The following is a 24,516-nucleotide window of genomic DNA, read 5'->3' as shown; positions in this document are numbered from 1 at the left end:
TATTGCTTGGCAATGCACTGTTATGATATGACATAGACCAGATCTGGTGCTAGAGTTGGCATGTGGCCAAAGAAGCTCCGCGGTAAACACCGTCGAGTATAGATTGGTTACATTAAATTTACCCCATTTTCTCAATCTCGGTCACTTCACACCGATCCATAAAGAAGATCAATGATATAGATATAGATAACCCGAATATACATAGTAAATTAATATATGTTATAAAAGTTAAATTTCTTATGTTACAGATATTAAAAGTATACTCTTCGCAGTTTTGACCTCACTGTTACTGTTGAGCTGAGAGAAGCTGAAAACAAGGGCGAATACTTAAATGAAACAAAATGTTGATTTGTTCAAATTTATTTCGGCAGAGTATCGTTGTGAACGACTGATTATATGGAGCTGTAGTTGCATTAAAAAGGTTTTGTAAGAAACGTTGAAGATTGCGTAAATTTCATAATAATAAAAGTATTTTAATTTCAAACATTATTTGACCAAAATGTAATATTTTTTTACATAGAGGAAAATGAAATTTTTCAGTTTATTTATATTATCTCTAAAGACTGAAACCCATGTTAATGTAACTATAGCTTATATTTTTATACAATTTATATTTTTGGCTCATTTTAGAGATTCTTATTCGTTTTACATTTTAACTTGTAGGTTACCATAATATTATTATTTTTGCTATTATAATAATTGAAATTTATACTTATTATGCACTTAAAAAACCTACTTATTAAATGAGAGGAAGACCTTTGCCATTTTTTTAAAGTTACATTTATTTATGACAAAGAATAAAATGGAAAATGTCCCCCACAAAAGGATGTGCATTTTAAAATACATATTATCGATTTTTTATTAAAAATTCGTGACTATACAATTGTAAATAAATTTTGGACGTAACATTTTTTATAGAAGAAAATTTTCAAGTTAAATAAAACTAAGCACCTCACAGGTACTAGAAAAATACGTAAATAAATTTATAAAAACATTGTGACTAGGTCAAAGTATTGGACTTGCTTGCAAAACACTGCAAATTACGAACGTGCTATTAAACATTTTTTCATATTTCAACTTTAAATCCTTCTAAATTGGCATTAAACCGGTTTTTGCGTACAACTAGAAAATTATGGCTGACAACTTTTGCAAGCAAGTTGCAGAGATACTGAAAAATATTTTTATATGAAAAATCTGTATCTGATAGGAACGTAATCTAGTTAGTAATAGCTTTTGTTTCTAATTTAAATATATGAATGAAGCTTTATTTAACAGATTTATACTAAATGTTGTCTTAAATATACTTGGTTGTTAAGTAAAGTGAAAAAGCCAGTTGTTACCGCCCACCTAAGATAGTATGTAGTTTCTTAATTTGTAAGATTTCGTCAACAAAAATGTAGTTTGATATATTTTTTAACCCCAAATATGTTATGGAATAGGCACCAGGATTTAATTTCATTTGCAACATTAATGTTGAATTCTAAATTTTATTATAATATTATTTTCCTATACTTTTTTGTTGACCATATCCTATAAAACACGGAATTTTGCGGAACTACACAATAATATTCCGTGTTTTATAGAAAACCAATGACACTTGAACAGACTACAAAATAAATGATACAAAATCAAGTACATCTCTATTATTACACCTTTAAGTGATCTACAACAATATTGTCTGTTGGTAGAGGTAGCATTTGGCAATGTGCAATTTAAAATCAAACAGGCTTAGGACCAACAACTTGTGCTTTCACACGAACGAATTTAATGGAATGAATTATAACGACCATATCACCTAACAATGATAATTATCACAGTGCCTTCATACCAGGTCTTGTTTAATTCACTACAGTGGTACACGTAGATTTTTTACAAAACAAAATGCGTAGAAGTAACAATATTTACTTTTGACTATCAAGTCCAAGTTTTTTTCCACACTAAATTACAGTACAAGTTAAAAGAATCATGTCCTGAGTTTATCGAGAAAAATCTTCCGTACTGTTAAAATGGATGCTTTATTTAACCCTTTTTCTTTTATGAGCTCATAGTAGGTTTAGTTTAGTTAGGCTTCGTGGAGGCTACAAGAATGTTACTATAACTTAGAAATGCCAAGTGTTCTACTCTGAAACATGACACCAGCGCCAAATTGTTTTATCCTTGAGTGAACATTGGAAGGAACTAATTGAGGACTGTTACATGCATGATGTTCTAAACTTTAATATTATTTTTAGATGACTCCAGAGCAAATGTTGGTCTTATCGATGAAGTTATTTCTTTTATTCTCTTTTCTCGTGACATGTATCCATCTGCAGTGAATCCACCAGACCATACAAACACATGGGTGTCTCTCAGTCGTCCCGCCTAGCGAGGGTATACAATACCTACCTAAGTACGAAGTTATAATGGAGGCCAAGATAAGACACTACATATTTATTTAATATTTTCTTTTCAAATTATATGTAATAAACGCTCATATTTTGAAAAGAAGTTTGAAGGAAAAACGATTCAAATTCAAAATAAAAGTTAAGTAATGTAAAAGTTATTTCAACAGGTGGGTTTCTTACCTCTATTAATACATACATTATAATTAAACAAAAACACAACTATTATCTAATAAATGCATTGAAAACCTTAGATAAAAAAACGTATTATATAAGTTTAAATCTATATAATTATATATAATTACTTGTATTATAATAAATATAATTAAACTACTCTCACTTGGCCTGGAATGTATTGTGCGAAAAAGGACAGGATTTACCGATCACAAATTATAATAAGGGCACTCTTAATAACCTGTGTTGCTATAATAAAACGGTTTAACCCGAGTGTTTACTAGAGCAAGTATACTATTAACGTAATTCCAGAGCGACGCTTTTAAGTGACGCTTGCTGTCTCTGCATTCGATATTTTTTATGTTTCTACAATGACTGAATGGTCAAATACATTATATTTGATCTAGTTATTCAACTGCTTTCTGAAGCATTTCAAATTAGCTGTCGGGAGAAGCGCGACGTACAAAGGGCTTCGGCGGAGGGCCAGAATGGCAAGAGCAGTACTCTGTTCCATCAAGATCAATGGCAATTGACAGATATAAAGCATGAGAGTACTATCAAGATAATTATGAATCAGGTTATACATTAAAAAAATAAAGCACAGACGATGGCGTTTCAACGTTATACGATAAGACTCAAAAAAGGTCGGATATTAATACATTTTACACACAAGCTAAACCGTTTTCGTAACATTTGCCAGTTAATTAATTAATCGACAAAATCAAAGCATAATATTGTCAATAATAAGAAATTATCAAATAGTAGTTATCTTATTATTTATATTATTCAACTTGAATATTTATGACCGGTAAATATACTTTCTATTGATTAATACGTTGACGTTTAGGTCATAACTAGCACATTTCAACACGTCTATGAGTGATATTGACTAGGAGTAACTACTTACATCTAAAAATGTATCATTTGGCTAAGAATTACTCATCAAAATCACACTACAATTCAGATCACACAAATTTGATATAACATATTGTGTTTATAAGAGAATTCTTATTTTATTATTGTATACCTTTTCATGGCCAAAAGTGTATCAATACGATTTACTAAAAGCTAAACATTTAGAAACCATTTTTTTAATAGTTTATTTATTACTTTCGTTTTAATACGTATATTTTGTCTTTATTATCATTTTTAATACAATTTTAAATAATCACATGGCTACAATGATATTGGATGGAAAAGTAAGTAATATTCAACATTAAAGTTGATAATTTAGGTAAATTCAAAATTTGTGCGAATATCTTAATGTCAGGGGGATTCCCGTCCGTGAACATTTTAAATTCATGGATCTTAATATTACATTAAACGTTTTGGACAGCTAAGGGATCATTTTACTCTAAAATTACAACTTTTTACCCAAAGGGCCTTAGGAATACCACATTTTTTGCCAATGAATAAATATCATTATTTATTAAACTCAAGATCTGTGGATGTGCATGGTACGTTATAACGATCATGAGGCAAAAGATAATTATAAATAAAAGAATTTACGTTTTACGTACACTTTCCGAACCCCGACTAGTTTCACATCGCTTGACTAGTTAAGAGGACTTACTAGCTTCTTAATCTCTGGCTATGAGTAAACCGTGAAATTCTTTAAAGTACTATTACCAGACAACAAACTACCAAGATTCAACATGTCTCATACGGTACACAAATAATGAGCTTTAAGGCAAAAGCGCCCTCTGACGATTGTTTTAACTTAATATTACGTTTATCGTGAAAATCAAATGATTTAACATACTAAACTTAGTAAACAAAAAGTTCCTTATTGAATAAGGTTTCAAACAGGTACTTTTCTGAATGCTTTCGTTATCATTTCGTTATACAATTATATTTTCGATATTTTTTGTACGTGGAATTTTAGGCCATGACAGCGATGATAAACCGATACCGATAAAGCAACATAACACGTTGGCATTTGTTTTATTTTGGTGTCAATTCTTTCTTCGAACCATTGACTGATAAGATTTCTTTCCAAATGACCTCACGAACAAGCATCTCAAATGTTACCCGTCACGAAGGCTATGACGTCATTATCCGATAGAATCATTTCGTAGCCCGTACCTTTGTTTACGGAGCGGTTTGAAGCCATGCCCTTAATCCGCGAGCTCTTTCAGCGACGCCGCCGTCTGAATTGTCTTGTACTGCGGGTTCCGGCTGGTAATTAAAACATACATTTTAATAGGTATTTGGATGGTATAGTATAATGAAGTGTAGTGTTATAATACTTACAGCGGACATTGTCATGCGAGTCTGCGATGTTGTTGCCGCGTTACATGAACTAGTCTCCGGTGAAGCTGTAAAATTAAATACAAACATATTTTATTCAGGGGCGGGGTGTAATTTATTTATAATATTTATGTATGTACGTTTTTCTAGAATATGTATTACCTCATACAAGCCTATAGTCATAATACAAGTTTTGCTTAGTTTAGGATTAGATGGTGTTGTGCGAAAGTTGTTGATGTATAATGTTCTTACATGTTTCACGGACATGTGGAGCCCATTAGAGCTGACACCTGCCAGGAAGTCCGAGAGAGTTCACAATGTCAAAGGAAGGGATATGCGTGGGTTTAAAAAACTAAAAGTCTGTCTATCTTATATGCAACCTAAAGAGGGAGTAATTTAATCGAATACCAATTAATCGAATAGAAGAACATATACCAGTTGCATGAAGGATTGCAACGCATTGCCGTCCATCGACACTAAAACGCGGATGACGTAGTATGGCGGTTCAGATTTAGTCAGTAAAAGCCTGACACTACCCATTTCCTCCCGCCTTAACAAAATAAAAGGGCATATACCAGTGTGTGGTCGTCGCGCGTCGAGTGCCCGCCATATATCCCGTACATCAGCGTGTAACGCCCGCAGGGACCGCAGTACCGCGCCGCCAGCCTCCGCCGGCGCTCCTGAACTGCCCGACGACGCTTCGCTCGTTGTTGCTTCCTAATACCAATAAATAATAATAATATAGCAAGTTTCTTGAAAGTATTTCAATCTTTGATGATACAATTATGAGCTAAAGATGAAGGGGCGCTGAACCCACTACCGCATCGGCTCATAATTGAGGTCTTGTGTCAGAAACTAATGACCCTCTGATAAGTTTAAATATTAGGTAGTTTAAAATTGTGTAATTTAAGTCACAAAAGATAAAATTTGAATTGTAGAAGACTTTGCAAAATATTAAGAAAGTAATTAATTTTACAACGCAATAAGATGGTTTAAATAACATTTTGTCCTTAACGTTAGCCTATTCACGATCACATGAGAAGTTATGTTTTAATTTATGATGTAAATAATTTTTTTGTTTAATCTAAGAGTAAAGATCACCAATTGAGATAACGAAAACATTTTTTTTAATATGTTTTGAGTATCCCTGTTTCCTTCGATTTCATATTTTCTCATGCTCAACATGAATATACCATAAATACAATCATTAAGTTCGTTAATAATAGTTTACAATACATCTTCACGCCACAACTCAAATGTGTTGTTTGGCAATAATCATCTATTACTACTACTACAAAAAGAAAGGAGTAAAAATATTAAGAGTAACGAGAACGATAAACACAGAACAGTTACTAAAACGATGCAACAACGTAAATACGACAGCTTCAAACAATAAAATACATTACACATAAAGAAAAAAAATCGTAAATTCACATTCAACACTTCACAAGCAAGATGCTCGAGCGGCGACATAATTATACAATCAGATGAAATAATCGGAGGTTGTAATGATATTTAAAAAAAAATGTACGAACGGCAGCACGTCCAAAATAACCAAAAACAGACTTAAATCGAGCGAGAAAAAGATTAAGAGATAGCTTCTAGTAAAAAAAAATAACCAAAAATGAACTTTGAAACAGCGAGCATGAAATCGAAATTACCCTGCAGTTTCTAGCAAAAAAATATGAGCTTCGGTGACAAAAAATAACCAAAAATGAACTTTACGCAGCGAAAATGTGATCGAATTGACCCTAAAGCTTCTAGTAAAAAGTATGAGCGTCGGCAGCATGACAAAAAATAACCAAAAATGAACTTAGAAAAAGCGAGCATGAGGTCGAATATATCCTGCAGTTTCTAGTAAAAAGTATGAGCGTCGGCAGCATGATAAAAAATGACCAAAGCTTAACTTAGATACAGCGAGCATGAGGTCGAATATATCCTGCAGTTTCTAGTAAAAAGTATGAGCGTCGGCAGCATGATAAAAAATGACCAAAGCTTAACTTAGATACAGCGAGCATGGAGTCGAATTTATCCTGCTGTTAAAGAAGTATGAGCGTCGGCAGCATGACAAAAAATAACGAAAAATGAACTTGGAAAGATAAGGTCGCATATCATCTATCAACCTGGATGAGCGGCGGGTGGGCATCAGCCAGCCGTTTGAGCGCGCGCTCGATGTGCCGCAGCCTTATTTCCTTCTCCCCGAGCAAAGCTCGCGCTCGGTGTAATGCCACCTCGAGCTCTGTCACTTCACGTTCCTCCTGTTTTCATTTACAACTATAAACGATTCTATACAAAAACAGAGAGGTTCTATGGAAGGTTAAATGAATGATTAAGTATTACGTGCTGCACGTACTAAGTTTACGAACGTTATTCTTAGTCGGGTCATATTTTTTTTCGTTTGTAAATGTTATTAAAATAAAGAGAATTTTAACATTACTTATATTTTATAACACACCATATTATGAATCCGCGTCAATTTTTTTTAATAAAATTGGCGCCTCTTCCAATTCAAGATACTCGTATATTACACTTTTTTTAATGATCAGTTTATTTTTAATCGAACGAACGGTTTTAGCCTATTTTTGCCTGTAGACAGTAGAAGTCTGAAACTCCTTTTTGCTTAACCCAAAGCGGAAGTAGTTATTTGACGATTTTACATCATATTTTTCATCACCCTAAGTGATAAGGGTTGTCCACCCTTAATATTTTGTCTCCACTGTGATCATCGACAACGTACGGCGGTACGTAGTTCGCTGGGACAGCTAGTTTTATAGAAAGTCCCTCTTCATCTTTATAAGCTATATGTAGTAGGTCGCGTTCATCTTCTTTAGGAGCTAGCTATATATATTATTATTTAGTAGTGTATTACATACATCGGGCGGCGGCAGCGCGGCGCCGTGTTCCCTGGCCTGGCGCAGCGCGGCGGAGCGGCGCTTGAGCGCCTGGCGCGCGCGCCGCATGCCCTCGCGCTCCACCAGCGCGCGGTGGCGGACGAACTCCAGCTCGGGGCTGTCCGCGCCGCCCACCGCGCCTGGCCCGGCGGGTACAGTACGCATATTGTAATAGGGAACTTAATGTAGCTTGGAACACAGTACGCATATTATATGCGGACAACATCACATACATTATTCTGAACTCAAAGTAAGTTGCTAAAGCACTAGTGTTATGGAATTCAGATACAACGAAGGCACCACAAACACCCAGACCCGAGACAATGTATAGTAAAGCCAACGAGATGAGATAAAAAAACGTAAACAAACGGACCGATACTGAGTTACATTGCGATAGCGAGGGATTATTATCCTTCGATCCTTTTAACTGATCCGCGCAGTTATGGCGTCAGTTGATCGATGATAGCTATCGTTATGTTTCGTGGTACAAGAAAGCAGTCAGCACGTCAGTTGTCTACATTAGGTCCGCCATGTTGTGTACAAGTTCATTCCTTAATTTTTGTCAAAATTCGAACTTTATAATAGTTTATGCAAATGAAAATGTTATGAATCCCTGCAAATTTGTTAACATTCTTTATCTCGTCGGATTGGCCTTACTATAGCTTCTCATTCTATTGAAAAGTTACATCAAAAATGCTTGACTTGCGTTGAAGTCAGAAATTATTTTTATGACAATGAAAAGATTGAGATTATGATTGTGAGATTACTATCCTGGGGAAAAGTTCGCCATTTTGTTTTGATTTACTATTTGTTATTTTGCGTCGGGCTCTGTGGGTTTGGCGTGGTAACCTTAACCACTCGGTTACCCGTGCAGTCAATGAGTATTATTAAACCTTACGTAACCAACCATGTTACACAATATATCAATTTAATCGTTACCTATTTCAGAGAACGGGTAACGGAGACTATAAGCCGGTTGACAAGCCAAATCTGGGAACTGATCTTCTAAATCGTCGAGTTTTCTTAGTTGCTGCCGAAGAGATTCTAACGGACTCGACCAGCCTTCACCGCGCCTGAGGAAAAACAAACATTACGATTGCAAATGCAAGTTAATATTTTGTACAAAAAACAAACATTATTAAATGATGCAGCAGTTTACCCAGGCATGTTTAACGAGATTGCCCGACTAGACACTGCCGTCGCATCAGCTCATGATAAGGGAGTCTTGTTGAGTCTGAAACTAGTCGGGCAATCTCGATAAGTACGCGTGAGAAAGTAGTTATATCATTTAATAATGAATAATCCTCAGGATAGTAGTAGTAGGACAACTTTGAAAAAAAATCTCCGAATAGTCGACATAATTGAATAAAATATACCGGCGGTACTGAAAACCTAATTTTTGAAGTATTTAAATAACTCAAAAGATCACCTCGCACTACCGAAAATCACGTCAACAGTGAGCATCAAAATAAATAAGTCAAAGATACTTTGGGCGTATGCATTTTGAAGTCACCGTCTCTATAGCAAATTTCCTAAAAAATATTTTGAAATCTAGTTTGGTAACATATTTTATCAAAGTGCCTTTACCATTACTGATCTACATACCAGGTATGCAGCATAAATGTACTTCGGCTCCACATATTTAAGGTTCTGTACTTTTCCTCTTTATAGCTAAAGTTTGGCGAAATCAAGAATATACCGTCTGCGTCAAGGGTTAGACTCTTCATATTTTTGGAGCATACGATATAAAAATTTGATGTTTGTGGTCGGTACAGAAAAAAATCAGAAGTTATTTTCTATCACTTACTTTGGTGAATAATTCAATCGTGACGTTGAAGCTGATTTTAATCTTGTGAAACATCTGCGTCTTCCATGGCCTGAAACAAAAACGTAAGATATTAGTCATTTTTGTATGTACGATATTTTTGACTTGATTACTTATCATGAAACGAACTGAATACATAAATAATAAAAACTATATTTTTAAGGGCTGAATTTTCAATCGCCAGATAACTTCTATCTGAGGAATAAATATGGCCGTTTGACATATTATTTCCTATACAAAAGCTGTCAAAACGTCAAACATATTCGTCAGATAAAAGTTTTCTGGCTATTGAAAAATCGGCCCTTAGGATTCTAAAATTGAATAAGGCGCTCATTTTCCCACGTTTTTATACTCTCACTTTTCTTGTTTGTTGGTTGTTCCGATTGCATTTTTGCAACTTAATTTGAAGCACTTCCTGATAAGCTAGTAGGCTGAAATTTTCGGGGTAGCTTCGAACTCAATGACTGCAATTTTAAAACTATAAAAATGGCTGGACCGATTGTGATAAAATTTGTATCGAGTGGCATTTAAAAACGTGTTTTTTTTTTTAATTTTTTACTCCCTAATTTCAGAGACACATAATTACATCCTCTCAATGAAACAATTCATTTAAACACTAGATTAACTTATATTTCAGTGTAAAATATTCACCGTTTATGTTTTCTTTAGGTTTTTCATCGGCTGTCGTGGCGTCTGATGAATCTTGGCAGTCTGTTGTGGCACCTAAAAACAAACTAATTGTATTTTTTTGGCTTTAGGCGATAACTCTTTCCTTAAATGGTGATAAGATCGTTAGATTAAATCAACTTACATTTGAGCGCGTACTTACATATTTAACTCATACGAGAAAATTTCTAGATACTTTGACTTAGGCAGATTAGGGACAAAATTAAACGGTTTTTAAGATTGATTGCGCATAATCATAAAAGCCATCGACATTAAGCTTCTAAATAAAAAAAAACACGAAATTTAATGTAAAACGATTCTACTGTATAAATTAATTTGATAATAGAACCACATTTAATTAAAACTAGATTTTTTTTATACCAGGATATCTGATCGGTCGTTCAGTAGGCGTTGAAAGAAATATCGCAACTTAAGCTATTCTTGTATACACCGTGATTTTTTAGTCGTCTTACAAAAGCAGCCCAGTTCATGTATCTAATGACTAGAACACGTTCATGATAAAAAAATAGGTATTTATGAGATTTGAATAAATTTAAAATGCAATTTTTATTCAATATTATAATGCAATTCGTAGTTTTAGAAACACAGCTCTGTTGCGATCGCGGTCTGAGCCTTGTAACAATGGTGAGGGGCGCGGGCGGCGGCGTTTTTTATCATTTTTAAGAGTATGTTTCAGATTTCTCTTGTTTCATTTTTCTTCGTACCTATTACCTTAGTTGATCATAAAAAAAATCGCGCCTAGGAGTATTTTACGTCGGATGCATTAACTGGGCTGCTTTTGTACGAGGACTAAAAAATCACCGTGTATAACATTTTCAATTTTAACTCAAAGCAATAAAGCCTGCATTTCATTGATATTGGCTTTGGCTATTTTCTATACTTTAGTAACAAATGAAAAATTGCTATTATCCATTTTTAATCAAACAATATTTAATTATAATTAAGATTTTCTAATAACTAAGTTCTAATTAATAATTAGGTATATCATAACAAAATATCTAGTAACCAGACATGAAATTTAACCATTCCAAAATAGGCCAATCTGTGGTGCCAATGGATCACTACACTAGGCGTGCCATAAAAAAGAATTAATAATTTTCAGTTCTATTTATTAGTTGTTTAGGTCGCGTTCACTCTAAACGTATAGTCAGCCACCAATTGTAACCGAGAGTTACGCAGTGGAATGTATTTCCATACATAAATTTTTCTACACACTATATGAAGTTGAATGAGTCTATATGAAGCTACGCTTATTCGTTATGCCACGTATAGTAAGGCCAACCAGACGAGATAAAGAATGTAAACAAATTTTCAGGGGTTCATAACATTTTTATTTGAATAAAACTATTATGAATTTTGTCAAAAATGAAAGAGTGAATTAATTCACAACATGGCGGACATGTTGACAACTACCGTACTGACTGCTTTCTTGTACCACAAAACACATAACGACAGCTGTCATCGACCATCTGACGCCATAACTGAGCGTACGAATGATAAGGTCCGCTTGTTTACGTTTTTTATCTCGTCTGGTTGCCTTACTTTAGTAATTTGCGCTACGCGGGCAGCCGACTATAGGTTTAGTTTGCACGCGCTTACAGTTCCCGTTAAGAAAAGCGTGTAGTAGTAGAGAATACAAGTATAGCTCCGTACTTATAGCATGTTGTCACCTGTATCAGTGTGGCGCTCGCGGCGGCGCGGCGGCGAGCGGAACGCCACGCCCGCGCGCCGCGGACCCAGCCCCGCGCCAGGCGGCTGGCTCTGGACCACACAGGACAATATGACGTAAGTATTCATTTGCAATATTTTTTATATATTATTATCGAGAAACAGTTTAAAATAATTTACTGTAAAATGTAAACCTGGTATAATTCGAAATACTACTAGATTTAAAAAAGGGATGACTACATATCGCGATTGCTGTTGCTTCAATGCCCACATGAAACAGGCATAAACATCTATAGTCCGATTTTTAATTCGAGGCAGTAAAATGACAATTGCATCTCTCATTTATACAAAAAAGGGTGACCCGCTACAATAGTGATGTTTGGAAATCTTACTACGACGATGACATTTAGTCATGCTTTATTTTATTATGTGTGAAAAATTTACTATTTCTATTAATTGAGCTTTTATAATTGTAAGTTGATATTAAATTATTTTTTTCATCCAACCACTGCATAATGTCAGAATTCATCCAGTTTGGAGTTGGATGCGCTCGACTTTTCTTGCATGGTAAGGTGCTTCGTCTTATACCAGCACCGCATTTGGCTTTAATTTTATAAATTTAAATTAATATTATTATTTTTTTACATTTAAAAACAGTCACCGTGCATGTCTTTTGATTAATTGTCGTAAATATATTTTGTTTATACAGAGCTAATTTGATATCTGAATAAAAATATGTAAGCTCGACTAACTTTTGATTGTAATAAGTCGATTCTAACACATAACTATTTATTTGGAATTAAAAACCTGCCACACTGAAAATGTCATTTTACTGCCTCGAATTAAAAATCGGACTATAGGAGAAATTTCTGCGTTTGCCATAGTGGCGGAGGGCATGCGTGAACGATACCGTGACTCTAGCGTAGGCAGATGTAGGGGAATCTTTATAGTTAGGGAGAGTCCGACATACCCCAGATAAAGCGCCGTGCCCTCGGCATGAGTTGAAGTCATTACCTATTCATCCCAGAGAAATAGAAAGGAAAAATTTCTGCGTCGACTAAATTTTGTTCGACGATCGACTCGATACTAATAAGTTCCCTCCCCCCGAAGAAGCGGGTGTCCATGCTAATTGACTGGCCCGTTGGTTTAGTGGTTGGTGGCCCTGACTGCTATATCGAAGGTCGTGAGTTCGATTTCCACCAGGGACCAATTTCGTGTATTATTTATTTAGAATAAGTATGTATTTAGAAAAAAGTAAGTTTATCAGTTGTCTAGTAGTACTCATAATACTCATGCATAGTTTGAGACTAGATGGCGTTGTGAGAGAGTTGTGGAATATTATTATTATTACCTATACGATACTTACATTATCTCTCCTAAGTTTGTAGTCCTCATTATTATTGTCCATAGGTTTGTGAGCGTTGCTATCGGAGAATGATGTTTCGTTATCATTGTACTTAACGCTGATATTGTTGTTGATGCGAGCGCGAGGCGGCTCTGGCTCGACTACTGCACTGACTGAAGTCTCGTTTAATTCTTTACATCTGCAATTAAGATATTGCTATAAACAGGTGTCATTCATAAATTACAATTAAAAGGTTTTTATATAATTTCGAAAAGGCATGAATTAATGACACAATTGTCAAAGTTCCAGAATGTTTAGAAGAAGAACAGTAAAGATGTTCCGTAAATATATTTTATTGATAACTTTTGGACTTGCAAGTGTGCGAAACTCCTCGCGGCATAGTGATTAAATTACCTAGTGCAAGAGTTTTGTTTCATAAAAAGTCTGTCTAGGTATGTAGGTATTTTCACTAATCATCGCCATTTTTCACAACTCACAATACATATGTGTCGAATTTGTCTTACAAGCTTAACACTAACGACTGTTATTGCTTCTTTGGCTACTTAAACTTACCTCTCTAAAGACTGGTTCGCTTTGTGTGAATTCGATTTCTCTGTTTCCGATCCTGTAGTCATGCTCATTTCACGTCTTTTGTTTCGGCGTTCTATTGACATCTGTAAAACCAGCTTCGTTAGTTCTTATTTTTTTTAATAAGTCTTCCATTAAGTTTCGGAGTATAAATTAAAGACTAATGACTGGTTGCTACCGTGTAAAAGATTTAGGGATACGTCGACTTTACACAGGTTAAAATCAAACAAAAGCTTTGCTTTTCAATCAAATGTGCTTTAGCCAACTTGTACATAAAATTTGAAGTGAATGAATGCATATTTTTAGAGTACGAATAGAGGGCTTGTCACCCTCGAACGCCGAAACCACTGAGCGCAACGTGTCCTCGCGTAGAGCATTTGTTTGATTCATGAAAGCTTTTCCTGAGTTTGGGTGTCTCAGGTATGTGACTGGAATATTTGTGAAACCCCCGTGACACAAGAATTAAATACGTAAATGGGGATGTCGTATTTAAAAAAAAGTTTGTGGGGTTCTTCCAAGCGAAAGAGGTGAAATATCGTAATGTGGAAATGAATTCCGGTGCCATGCATTCATTCTCGTTCTATCTATATTCCCAGGAGCGATGAACGTTTAAGGAAACAAAACCCCCATATGGGAGTTTTTGAGGGTCGCACAGGAGGAGTCTCTCGTATAATGCATATGAGTATTGCTTACCTTGACGTCATGCTTGAGGCGCACGTACTTCTCCTTGAGACAGCGGTACTTGTCGCTGAGCGCGCGGGCGTCGCGGAGGTCGCGCGGGTCGCGCGTGTCGCGCGGGTCCCGCTGGCGCGCCGCGGCCGCGCGCTCGCCCGCCAGCCGCGCGCGCACCTCCTCCACGTGGCACGCCTGCTGCCGCCGCAGCCGCTCGATCTGGCCAGCATCAGAGCAACGAGCCGTGAGAAAACTAGGGCTTAACCTCATATGAGAGTCAGGATACGTTTGCAGGGATTTACCGACGAGCTTCGTGAATACTATAGGTAGTATCATACATTTTAATATAACCAGTTTCAAACCTGGAGTCCTTACTCATGAGCGTGGAGTCGGGCTATCCCGTTAAATGTGCGTGAGAAAACAGTTATACAAATAGATAATCACCTTAGCATAAATAACAAGTAACTCTATCCCAAATAGATACATATTTCTTTCCCTTCTTATACCTCTTTGGGCACACATTTTTTTAATTTCATCAATTTGACAAGCTAAAAAAAGGAAAAAGTATGGAATAGTATCATAAACAATACATACTGTCAAACGCGTCAACAAAGCGACTTTAATAAAGTACCTTTTCCTCTAGACCGCAATCACAGAGCCAAGGGCTTGTAAGTCAGCAGTTACTGACACACTTTACCTACTTAACCTAACAAATATTATTACCTACTACATGATATAACGATTTACTCAAGGGTATTTATTTATCGTAAGTGCCCGTTGTATCATTTATGAATGACTTATTCTCACGATAGTTACTATAAAAATAAACGATAAACGTTAAAATCGACATAATAATGTATAGGTACAAACCTCAGCCCTGTAATCGTGTCTCAAATCTGTAACTCTAGTAGTGTGTTCTTCTCTTAACGTTTCTATTGTAGCTCTGTTCTCTTCTATCATACGCCCTCGTTCCTTGTTCAAATTGGCTTGCAGTTGGTCCCTTAACTCAGATAAGGCGCGTTCGTTTTCTGTAAGATACATACGTTTTATTTTGGAATTCTATCTAAAAGTTTATGGGTAAAAAAATAAACTGTGGCTGTCAGTCAGCTAAGCAAATATATTTTTATACCTATTTCCAGTTGGCGCTGTTGTTCCAACAGTTTCTCTCTGTTCTGTAGATGCAACTTGTTCATATTTTCGATATGCTGCCTCTCAGCGAACTCGAGATCATGTTTACACCGAGCTTCTAATTCTGAAGTAGCTTTCTCTAAAGTCTCTCTGTGATTCTGTTCGGCTTTTGCTAAAGACTGAAATCAAAATAAATGTAATGAAAGTCGGTTATTGCGTTTGAATAGAATATTCTTTATTGTACACCATGGAATTACAGCAGTGATTCTTAATACATACAATGTAATACATAATTATAAGCCAAGCTTTGACAGATTTTAGTTGTTACACTTCGACTTTCTAAGGCAATATATTATGACCTACTTTCTCATATCGAAGTTAAGAGCTATATGTAAGTGTGTCTAAGTATTACCTCCTCCATTTCCCTCCTATGTCGTTCAGCCTGCTCACTCAATCTCATTCTCTTCTCGGCTATAAACTTATCTTCTGCTTCCCTTAACTCTTCATTTAACTCAGCCCTTAACTTTCTCTCTCTAACCGACCACTCAACTCTTATACTCTCCAACTCCTTCTGTAAAGCTAACTCCAGTCTTCTTCTCTCATCGGCTTTGTTTCTTTCTATTAAGTCTCTTGTACCCATATCAGGTATTAAAGGTGACTTGATTGGCTTTGGGAAAGACTCCTCTTGAGTCTCGAATTGATACACAACAACAACATTATCAGAACTGGATTTCCCTTGTGATATTATCACTCCATCCAACCTTGGACTTGTCAGTCCTTTGCCTAAACTCGAAGCGGAATCCGATGGTTTAATCTGTGGCGATACTGACTTATTCAACGGCTTGAAAGTAGATAATGGACTCCAAGGCTTGGCATAGTCTAATCTCGGGGACCTTATATCTGATCCTATGCTAGAAGTTGGTGAAACTTTAATTTGTGGAGATTTTATAATGGGTGTGTCATGAGATTTTGATTTGGATTCATCGTCCCGAATCGACGTTTTCTTCGAATCATCTGAATCTGAAACTTTTGTGAAATCTAGGGTAGGAACTTTTATCTGGGGTATTTGAATGTTATCTGCTAAGCGAGGTTTGTCCGCACTTGACTTCTTTTCAGACGTATCCTCAGATTTAGAAATCTCTTTCTCAAATTCTTTTTCGTTAATTTGCTTATCTTTTTCATTGGAATCATCCAAGTCATTTAAATCTAAGTTGGCAAACTCCCTATCAGGGGAATCTATTGATGTTTCAGACTCTATACTCTCCATTAGATTGATTGATATTTTACTCTTTTGTGGTATCATTGGAGACCTGAAAAAAGGGAAGTCTTTAATAATGTATTTTTATGTCTTGGGTGATAACGTTTCGCTAAATGAAGATGTAATTTCTGGGTGCGCTGCCGTTTCACGACATTCAGAATCTTCTAAAATATTTTTCACATACCTGGGCCGAGCCTCCTTTTCCGAAAACACAGGTTCCTCCAAACTAACAGGCACTGTTTCTATATCACCCGGTCTGACCAGATCCGATATCTTTTGAAAGTTTTTCTGGAACAAGTCTGGCTTTATATAATCACCGGGCGGTGGCCTGAGGATACGGCGACGTGGTGATGTTCCTCTAGTGTGGCTATCGCTATCTGTAAGTCATTTTATGTATTATACGATTAATCTCAATTTATTACACAGTACCAATTTTCGTAAAGATGGTGTAGCAAATTACTGGATATTGGATGTCAAAGCATCAATTGAAGGAAAAATACAACTACAAGGAAATAAGGTGTAACACTCGGCAAGTTTTAATCGATATAAGCCTAACACATACTTTACTCGAATGTATTTTATATAATAAATTGTGGGTAAGACAACCTACTATTAACTACGGGTAAATTATAAAACTTATTCCGCACATACCGTCCGAATCACTTTCAGAATTGGACGAGCTTTGCTTATTAAACAATGGCAGTGGAGTAGGTCTCGGTACAAGAGGGGTTAGGAATCTTGGTTTGACGGGCTGTTGTATCGGAGTAGGGGACACAACTGGTGATAACGGGACTTCGGGAAGCAGGAGATTTTGAGGCGGTGATGGGATCTCTTGGTCTGTTTGCGGTTATTATAGTAACTTGTTAGGTAAATTAATATGTAAAGCATGATAACACAGTACAGAGCAGTAGGATTTGAACTAAATATTAGTTAGACAGCTATTTAGACGGAATTTTGAGGTATCTATCTTAGAGGCATCATAATGGTTTAACCTATATTTAGACACATGGCTAAAGTTAATATTGGCTGCAACAATAGGTTTCAAAAATTTCATATTTATCATTATTTTCAAAATTAATGTGTACATTCATACAAATTACAGTGTTAAAATAACTAACACAGCAGAGTTTTCGATAAAGTCTTCAAAACTGAGTCATTAGCTTACCCTAAATACAGAATAAACTAATCAAAAAGTACTTACCAATAGAATCACCAATAGACCTTTCAGATCCAGACAAGCTCTTCACTTCCCTTGGACTGTCCATCGGTCGCGGAGGTAACGGGGGCCTTGCAGCCAAAGGATTCAACACAATCTGATTTAACGGAACTTGTGGCGGAGATAATACCGGTGATGGGATAAGTGGTGATGACGGAACTAATGGTGATGATGGTATTATAGGTGATAGGATTTGCGGGACTGTCGGAGCTGCTGATATTATTGAACTTTGACCGTCGTTCTGTTCCGATGAACTGTTCGATCCCGGACTAACTGTGGGTTCAGGCAGATTCTCCAGTTTAAACCTAAAAGCAAATATTAAGTTATGTGAGACGATATGTTTTTAAGTTCCGGGATAATGGTACAGGTTCATGTGATGTTAGACTTAACAACAAAGCCAGATTGTTTTTTGAACAGTGCTGCCATATTATTAAAACAACTTTTGTGAGGCAGATTCATAAATATTTTACTTTGGTTTAGTCACACGTATTTATCGCGAATGGAACTCACGACTCGCTTTGGACAGCTAACCCAATGCCGGTGGATCCGAAACGAGTCGAGCTGTTCCGACAAATACGCGTGAGTAAACCATTATTAAACAAATATGTAATCACTGCCGTTTTATCCGGATGACAAGAAATGTATGCTCACATTTATATAAAATGTTAATAAATATAAAATGTCTCTTACCTGACACTTTTTCGATCCTCTTCGAAGCTAGAAGGCTGTTTGTGTCTTCCAATAATAATACTGTCTACTTTTTTATGTAATGTTTCTGATAATTTCTCCCTCAGTATCCCTTTAGGCGGATCACTCTTAGTAACGGAATCTAAAGGAAACGATTTGTCCGTTTCAGGACTGGGTAGGTCGGATTTTGATATTTTGAGAAACATGTTGCCTTTGCCTGGAATCATACAGATACAGATCATAGAAAATTTCTAATCGGACATTAAGTTTATCTGCTAAATCTATGTACTTGTCAATGTTTGATTACCATAATAAGTTAAAATTAAAACACTGCAAAACTTTGCAAGGTAATAAACGCTTTGTAAAAAGAAACTTAAATAAAAGTCCAGGCATAAAACACGAAGCGAGCAGTGTAATGAGCGACAAGGCAAAATTTAACGAGATAAGATTCTTGGTGTGTATTTATATGAATCATAACGAAATTTCACAAGATTGGATTGGAAAAAAATGTTTGGATTTAAAAACTGTTATCATGTGAGTGATATAATATACGAAATTTATTGATATTTTACCTGTCAATGGAAACCCCCTATCTATTTTACTGGTTTTTAATAACGGACTGAAATTTTCTTCTTCGGGACTATTCAAAACATGCATTTTCAGGTCAATAATTTCTGATTGTTGTTTAAACAATAGTTTGGGTCTTTCTGCTCCAAAGGCCGGGCGACTCAGTAAGTCTCTGTCCGAAGTATTTCTCATGAGGTTTGGTTTTCCCGATAGTGATCCGTCTACGCTTCGTCTTAAGGGTGATATTCGCGTGTCACTTAGTTTCTTGTCAAGTCTGGAGAGAGGGGATGGTGGGGGCCTGCCTAATGGTGTCAGCCTTCTTGGTCCCGTGAGCGTGGCGTTTTCCCTGACGTCTGAAGCATGGTTCTCACTGTCTGTGCTAAGCTCTTCATCGCTTTCGACTTTTGTTTCAACTCGCTCTAAGTTTTTGGTGTTCTCTTCGGATGTGAGTAGTTCCTGTAGATATTATTGTAGTATGTTAAAAATTACTTAATTTCAACCATCAATAGAAGGTAGGTAGAAGAAATACGTCTTGAACTTATAATACTACAATCCAGTTTAGTTTACACATTTTTGCCCAAAATCTGACCGACTATTTCTTGCAAAACAAAAAATAGAGGATGTTTACCCCAACAAACATTATCTTTGTAATATTTAGACAAATAAGTTAAACAGATAAGTCATAATGTTTAAAAAAAAAGACATCGACATTGTACCTACAGACGAAACATAAGGTAACATCACTTAGCAAGAAACATCAAACGAAAACCACTCAAGTACACGTAAGTCTTAAAAATCCATGCTTTGTTTCACTCCACACACACAAAGGTAATTATTATTCACAGGCGCGTCCAATTCGCTCAATTAAAAGGTTAATAGGGTTTAACAATGTTATCACGCAATAAAAGCGGCATCCGGAGGTGTCAATTGGGGACAACCTTGGACATGCAACGGTAGCGACATACCTAAAGTAATGAACAAATAATCAATATTTCTATGTGGTTAAGTTATCAAAGACTTTGAGTCGTCGGTACTAAGACCATAAAGTGTTTATTTATTTATACATGGTAGCGTCGAGCCGGTAGCAACGTTTCAGTCATTATGTTACAAAATATTTTTTATTCATTTTAAATTAGGTTTTCTTCAGTAGAGGTGAATACTGCTGAAAATTGTCATACAATCACATACGAATTTATAAAAACGTAAGTGAGTTGTTGTAGAGTGTTTGTTTTTAGGTCTTCGAGGTTTAACGGTTAAACTAATTTTGCTATAATTTTGTATGGGGGTAAAGGATACCTTTAATTTACAGATCACTGTTAAGCGATAATCGACAGTCATACAGGTTAAGCCGCGGATAGCTAGTTGACAAATAAATCGGTGAAAAAAAGAAAAGGCTTTAGGCCTAGGTGCTATCTAAAGGCGTCTAATATCTGACCATTACGAGAAAGGTAACGTTATTGCGAAGGCAGTTAATGGAATACCTGTAAATATTAATAACTACAACATTTCAACATAGCAACGCGGCGCATGAGTAAATCATATTGACGGAATTACTATTCAGAAATCGTGAATAATTCACATTATTTATAGAACTTAATTCGTATTTTACTATTTCAGTATATTGTAGTCACGAAGGTCCTACTTCAATAGGTATTTACAGTATACACTAGAAACAGCAAGTGGAGCTAGAGGAGGTCGTGGCTCAGCTAGAAAGGCGGAAGATTTTCAACCGTGCCGTTAAACAGGTATAAAAACTATAACCTTCACAAAACAAATTAAAGATAAAAAAGAGAGTGACTAGCTATGACACTAATCGCATCGCTACATATTGTAGCGGATCATTTATTAGGTCGTTCGAAATTACAAATTATTGAGTTCTTGATGTTTGTGTTTCTTGGAAAGCAAAGTTATAAAAAAACCTATCCGTAATGCGACAGACGTTAACTATCAACAAATCGATTGCAACTCAACCACTTATCCTATGTTAGGCTAACATGTCTAGAACTTTGATTTCCCAAGGCTCTTTACCAATTACATTTGACTTATATCAAAGAAAGTATGTCTGTGCAACAGCAGAGCTGTTACTCTAGGGAAACATTGATGTAATACGTCAGCAATTTCCCGTTTAGTCTCACGAGGTTTTCTTCTTTTAATAAATGAGGATATTTATTTGCTAAGTACTGTACTAAAATCTTTAAATAGGCCGCAATCGAATTTTAAAATGTGTTTATAGTAGAAGAAAAAAATAATACAATTAGAGTACAATTAATATCATTAAATGATGAGAAAAAGGGTTTCATATTTACGAAAGCGTTGAAGTTGATTTATTTTTAATTTCATTAAAGATTACATTCAAACACGGCGGCCTGCGCCATAGAGACCGGCTACGAAAAAGGTGGCGAGACGGCCTCGACAAATACCGCAACTTGCAACGACTGGGCGAAAGCCATTTATGAAAGAATTTGGGAGGAGGACCGTGTCAAGCAGAACAGAGCAGTACAAATTAAGGAGTTCTCGATATTTTTATTGAGATCATCACTATTTTTATTATCATGAGAAATATTCATTATCAATTGATGCAACGGTTCACTCACGAGTATTTATCGGGACTACCCGACTAGTACGGACCCAACCAGAGTCCTTAATCATGAGCTGACGCGGCGGGGTTGCGATTCGAACTCGACTCTACGAAACTAGTTGGGCAATCCTGATTAGTACTCGTGAGTAAACCATTGTATTGTCTAATAGTTTATGATAATGTTACCTGAACAGATGCGCAGGTGTCATCTTGCATAGAAGCGTCGCGCGCCTTTTTCACAAGCTCCCTGTATACATTGTCCAGCGGGTGCTCCCACTGTGTGCTCTTAGTGTCCTCGTTGTAGTAGTAGTGTGATTGTATCTTTTCGTCATAACTGTATAAGTCAGAGAAGTTTATGTTTAAAATAGAACATATTACAATATACAATATAAAAAAGCCATTTGCAAAAGGCCATTTTAAATCATTCTGCCTAAATTCCTAAATGATACACTACAGAATACGATACTGAACCTAAAAATAATACTAATTAGCCGTATCTTAAAATATCATAAAATAGAACAAAGAAGTGTAACATAAATTTTCTATTGTGTGTGGACATAAATCTGTAGCCATTGGTTTAGGTAGGCAAACAATGGGGTAAGCCTATTTATACAAATTACAAACACATATTGAATAAATGTAAGATTGTTATATTTAACTAAGAATTATTTAGACATTTGAAACACATTACCATTGTAAAAAAAGGTACCAAACCTTTTTTACAATGGTAATGTATTTTGGTTCAAAAAATCAATTGCATATAGATTTTGGCTAATTGTAGTATATAGAGAAAAGTATAAAAAGCTTATATATGATGTTTATGAGTACAATGCTCTTGCTGTTATTTTTCCATGAAAACAAAATGTTATCAAAATCTGTTGTGCCTTATCTGTATCTATGGATACTGTTTGTACATTATCCTAGTGCCATAAGGCCAATTGTATGCTTTTCAGTTCAACAATCTGATATTATTAATGTTAAAACTTATTACATCTCCCTATTAAACTTGAATTCACATAACAGAGTGAAATTTTATTATAAATAATAAAATAGTTCATTACTTTATTAAGCGATTTAGGTAATCTTTTGGGAAAAATAAATGTATTTTCTGCCTAACTGCTTTTTTTTGTAAAAGTACTAAAGAATTGTCTTTAGAATGCTACATAGAGGTATAAACACCAGAAGCAAGTCAAAAAGCTCTGATGTACAGATTTAAAATGACCATAAAATTATACACAACAATTAAAACACAAACAAGAACTTACTAAGCTTTCCATGGTGCTGGGAGGGCCTGCATGAGCCCATCTTTAGCCAGAGGAAGGAGATGGCTCTCACTCTCCGGATCAATGCCCAGTTGGTGAGCATAGTCAGAGATTTCTAAAAAATTAAGCTTATGTAATTCTTGAATGTACCTTACAAACTTTTGATTGTGCTGCTGTAATATAATTATCACTTATAAGATATTTTCTTGGTAGTCAGGATTTCAATGAATTTGTGTTGTGAGTTCATATCATTTTATTACAGGTAGTCACTAATAATTTTTATTTTTACATTTTAACAACTATTTGACCAAAAACCGAATCTAGGTCCTAACTAAACAAAACTACTCTCAGCAGATAATATATTTTCCCTTCCCCATTCAATTTATAATATTATTAAGCAGCCAGTGCAAAATTATTGCGGCATAAATGATTTTTATTTTATTTTTTGCATTCAAAACATTAACAACGACGAAAAATAAAATCAATACAAAGTCAATTGATTACACAAACAAGGTTTAAAAACTCGTAATAAAGAAATTATTATACTCCCAATCTTTACGGGCATTGTAAAAACAGATAGGATCTTACGTAGAACACAAAAGTTTTATTCAGAATTAAAAAAAAAACTGCACAAACTACAAACCCTCGGCCGATGGTTGACTGTTTTCATCAAAAATCTCACGGCACACCACAGGCGAAGACATTCTGCCACCATATTATTATTTCATTCTAATTACACCTTGCTCGCTGCAACATTCTGTTAAAATGTTTTGTTTTAAATAAGGCATATTTAAATTTAATTTCGAGTCGGCTAACGTTACACCTTCCGCACACAGGAAAATTCTGTCAAATTTTACGAGTTTTCTTTTTGACAAACTCAATACTTGCAATCACAGACTGCAATAAAATAAACCATGATATACAGAATAAAAACTAAGTTGTATATAATGTGAGTATTGTCGTTAGTGAGCGATTTACCAAAAAAAAGATAAATGATGAAGGAATATTCGCATGGGTTACGTTGAAAGCATTCTAATTTGAAAATGAAATAATTTTCTTTTATTAGAAGGGAGAAGACTTGTTTTTCTTACGAGTTTTTTAGTTTTATGCTCTTCGTTCCGATCCGTTCCGAATAGTGTGTAGATATAGTTTTGGCCCGTCCCTGTTTTAGTTGGAACTCAAAAATTCCTTATATTTTCTTAACTTCTATCCTCATAAAATACAGACAGACCGTTTACTTCATTGGTCCGTTATATTACTATAAAGTTAAATGTAATTAAACAAAATGAGGTTTATGGAAGATGTATTCTAGTAAACAGCTCGGAGTGCAAAACTACAT

General features: G+C 35.5%; 2 protein-coding genes across 3 annotated transcripts in view; one reads left to right on the top strand and one right to left on the bottom strand.

The window, feature by feature from the left end:
* LOC113495763 overlaps window positions 1-1,632 on the top strand; it is a 10,913-nt gene extending 9,281 nt beyond the window's left edge. The window contains exon 6 of the mRNA XM_026874683.1: window positions 249-1,632. Within this exon, the coding sequence (XP_026730484.1) occupies window positions 249-301 (53 nt within the window). The 3' untranslated portion in view covers window positions 302-1,632. The remainder of the gene's footprint in view (window positions 1-248) is intronic.
* On the bottom strand, window positions 345-24,516 carry LOC113495761 (centrosomal protein of 164 kDa). Of its 2 annotated transcripts, XM_026874681.1 has the most exons (24): window positions 24,269-24,516; window positions 23,821-23,934; window positions 23,181-23,292; window positions 22,102-22,249; window positions 19,343-19,793; window positions 18,774-18,987; window positions 18,069-18,388; window positions 17,519-17,704; window positions 17,052-17,244; window positions 16,022-16,919; window positions 15,611-15,788; window positions 15,352-15,509; window positions 14,503-14,700; window positions 13,795-13,895; window positions 13,243-13,420; window positions 11,879-11,969; window positions 10,173-10,244; window positions 9,504-9,573; window positions 8,636-8,769; window positions 7,679-7,836; window positions 6,929-7,063; window positions 5,381-5,522; window positions 4,809-4,873; window positions 345-4,733 (listed from the first exon to the last, which is right to left on the bottom strand). In XM_026874681.1, exons 2-24 carry the CDS (start codon window positions 23,879-23,881, stop codon window positions 4,647-4,649), a joined length of 4,350 nt encoding a protein of 1,449 aa, XP_026730482.1. In that variant the 5' UTR covers window positions 23,882-23,934; window positions 24,269-24,516; the 3' UTR covers window positions 345-4,646. The 2 variants fall into 2 exon arrangements, with proteins under 2 accessions (XP_026730482.1, XP_026730483.1); XM_026874682.1 differs by lacking the exons at window positions 345-4,733; window positions 6,929-7,063; window positions 7,679-7,836 and having other exon boundaries at window positions 23,821-24,515.

Source organism: Trichoplusia ni, chromosome 7 (genome assembly GCF_003590095.1).
Source record: "Trichoplusia ni isolate ovarian cell line Hi5 chromosome 7, tn1, whole genome shotgun sequence".
Taxonomy (NCBI): domain Eukaryota; kingdom Metazoa; phylum Arthropoda; class Insecta; order Lepidoptera; family Noctuidae; genus Trichoplusia; species Trichoplusia ni.
This window is presented reverse-complemented; position numbering and strand designations above follow the sequence as displayed.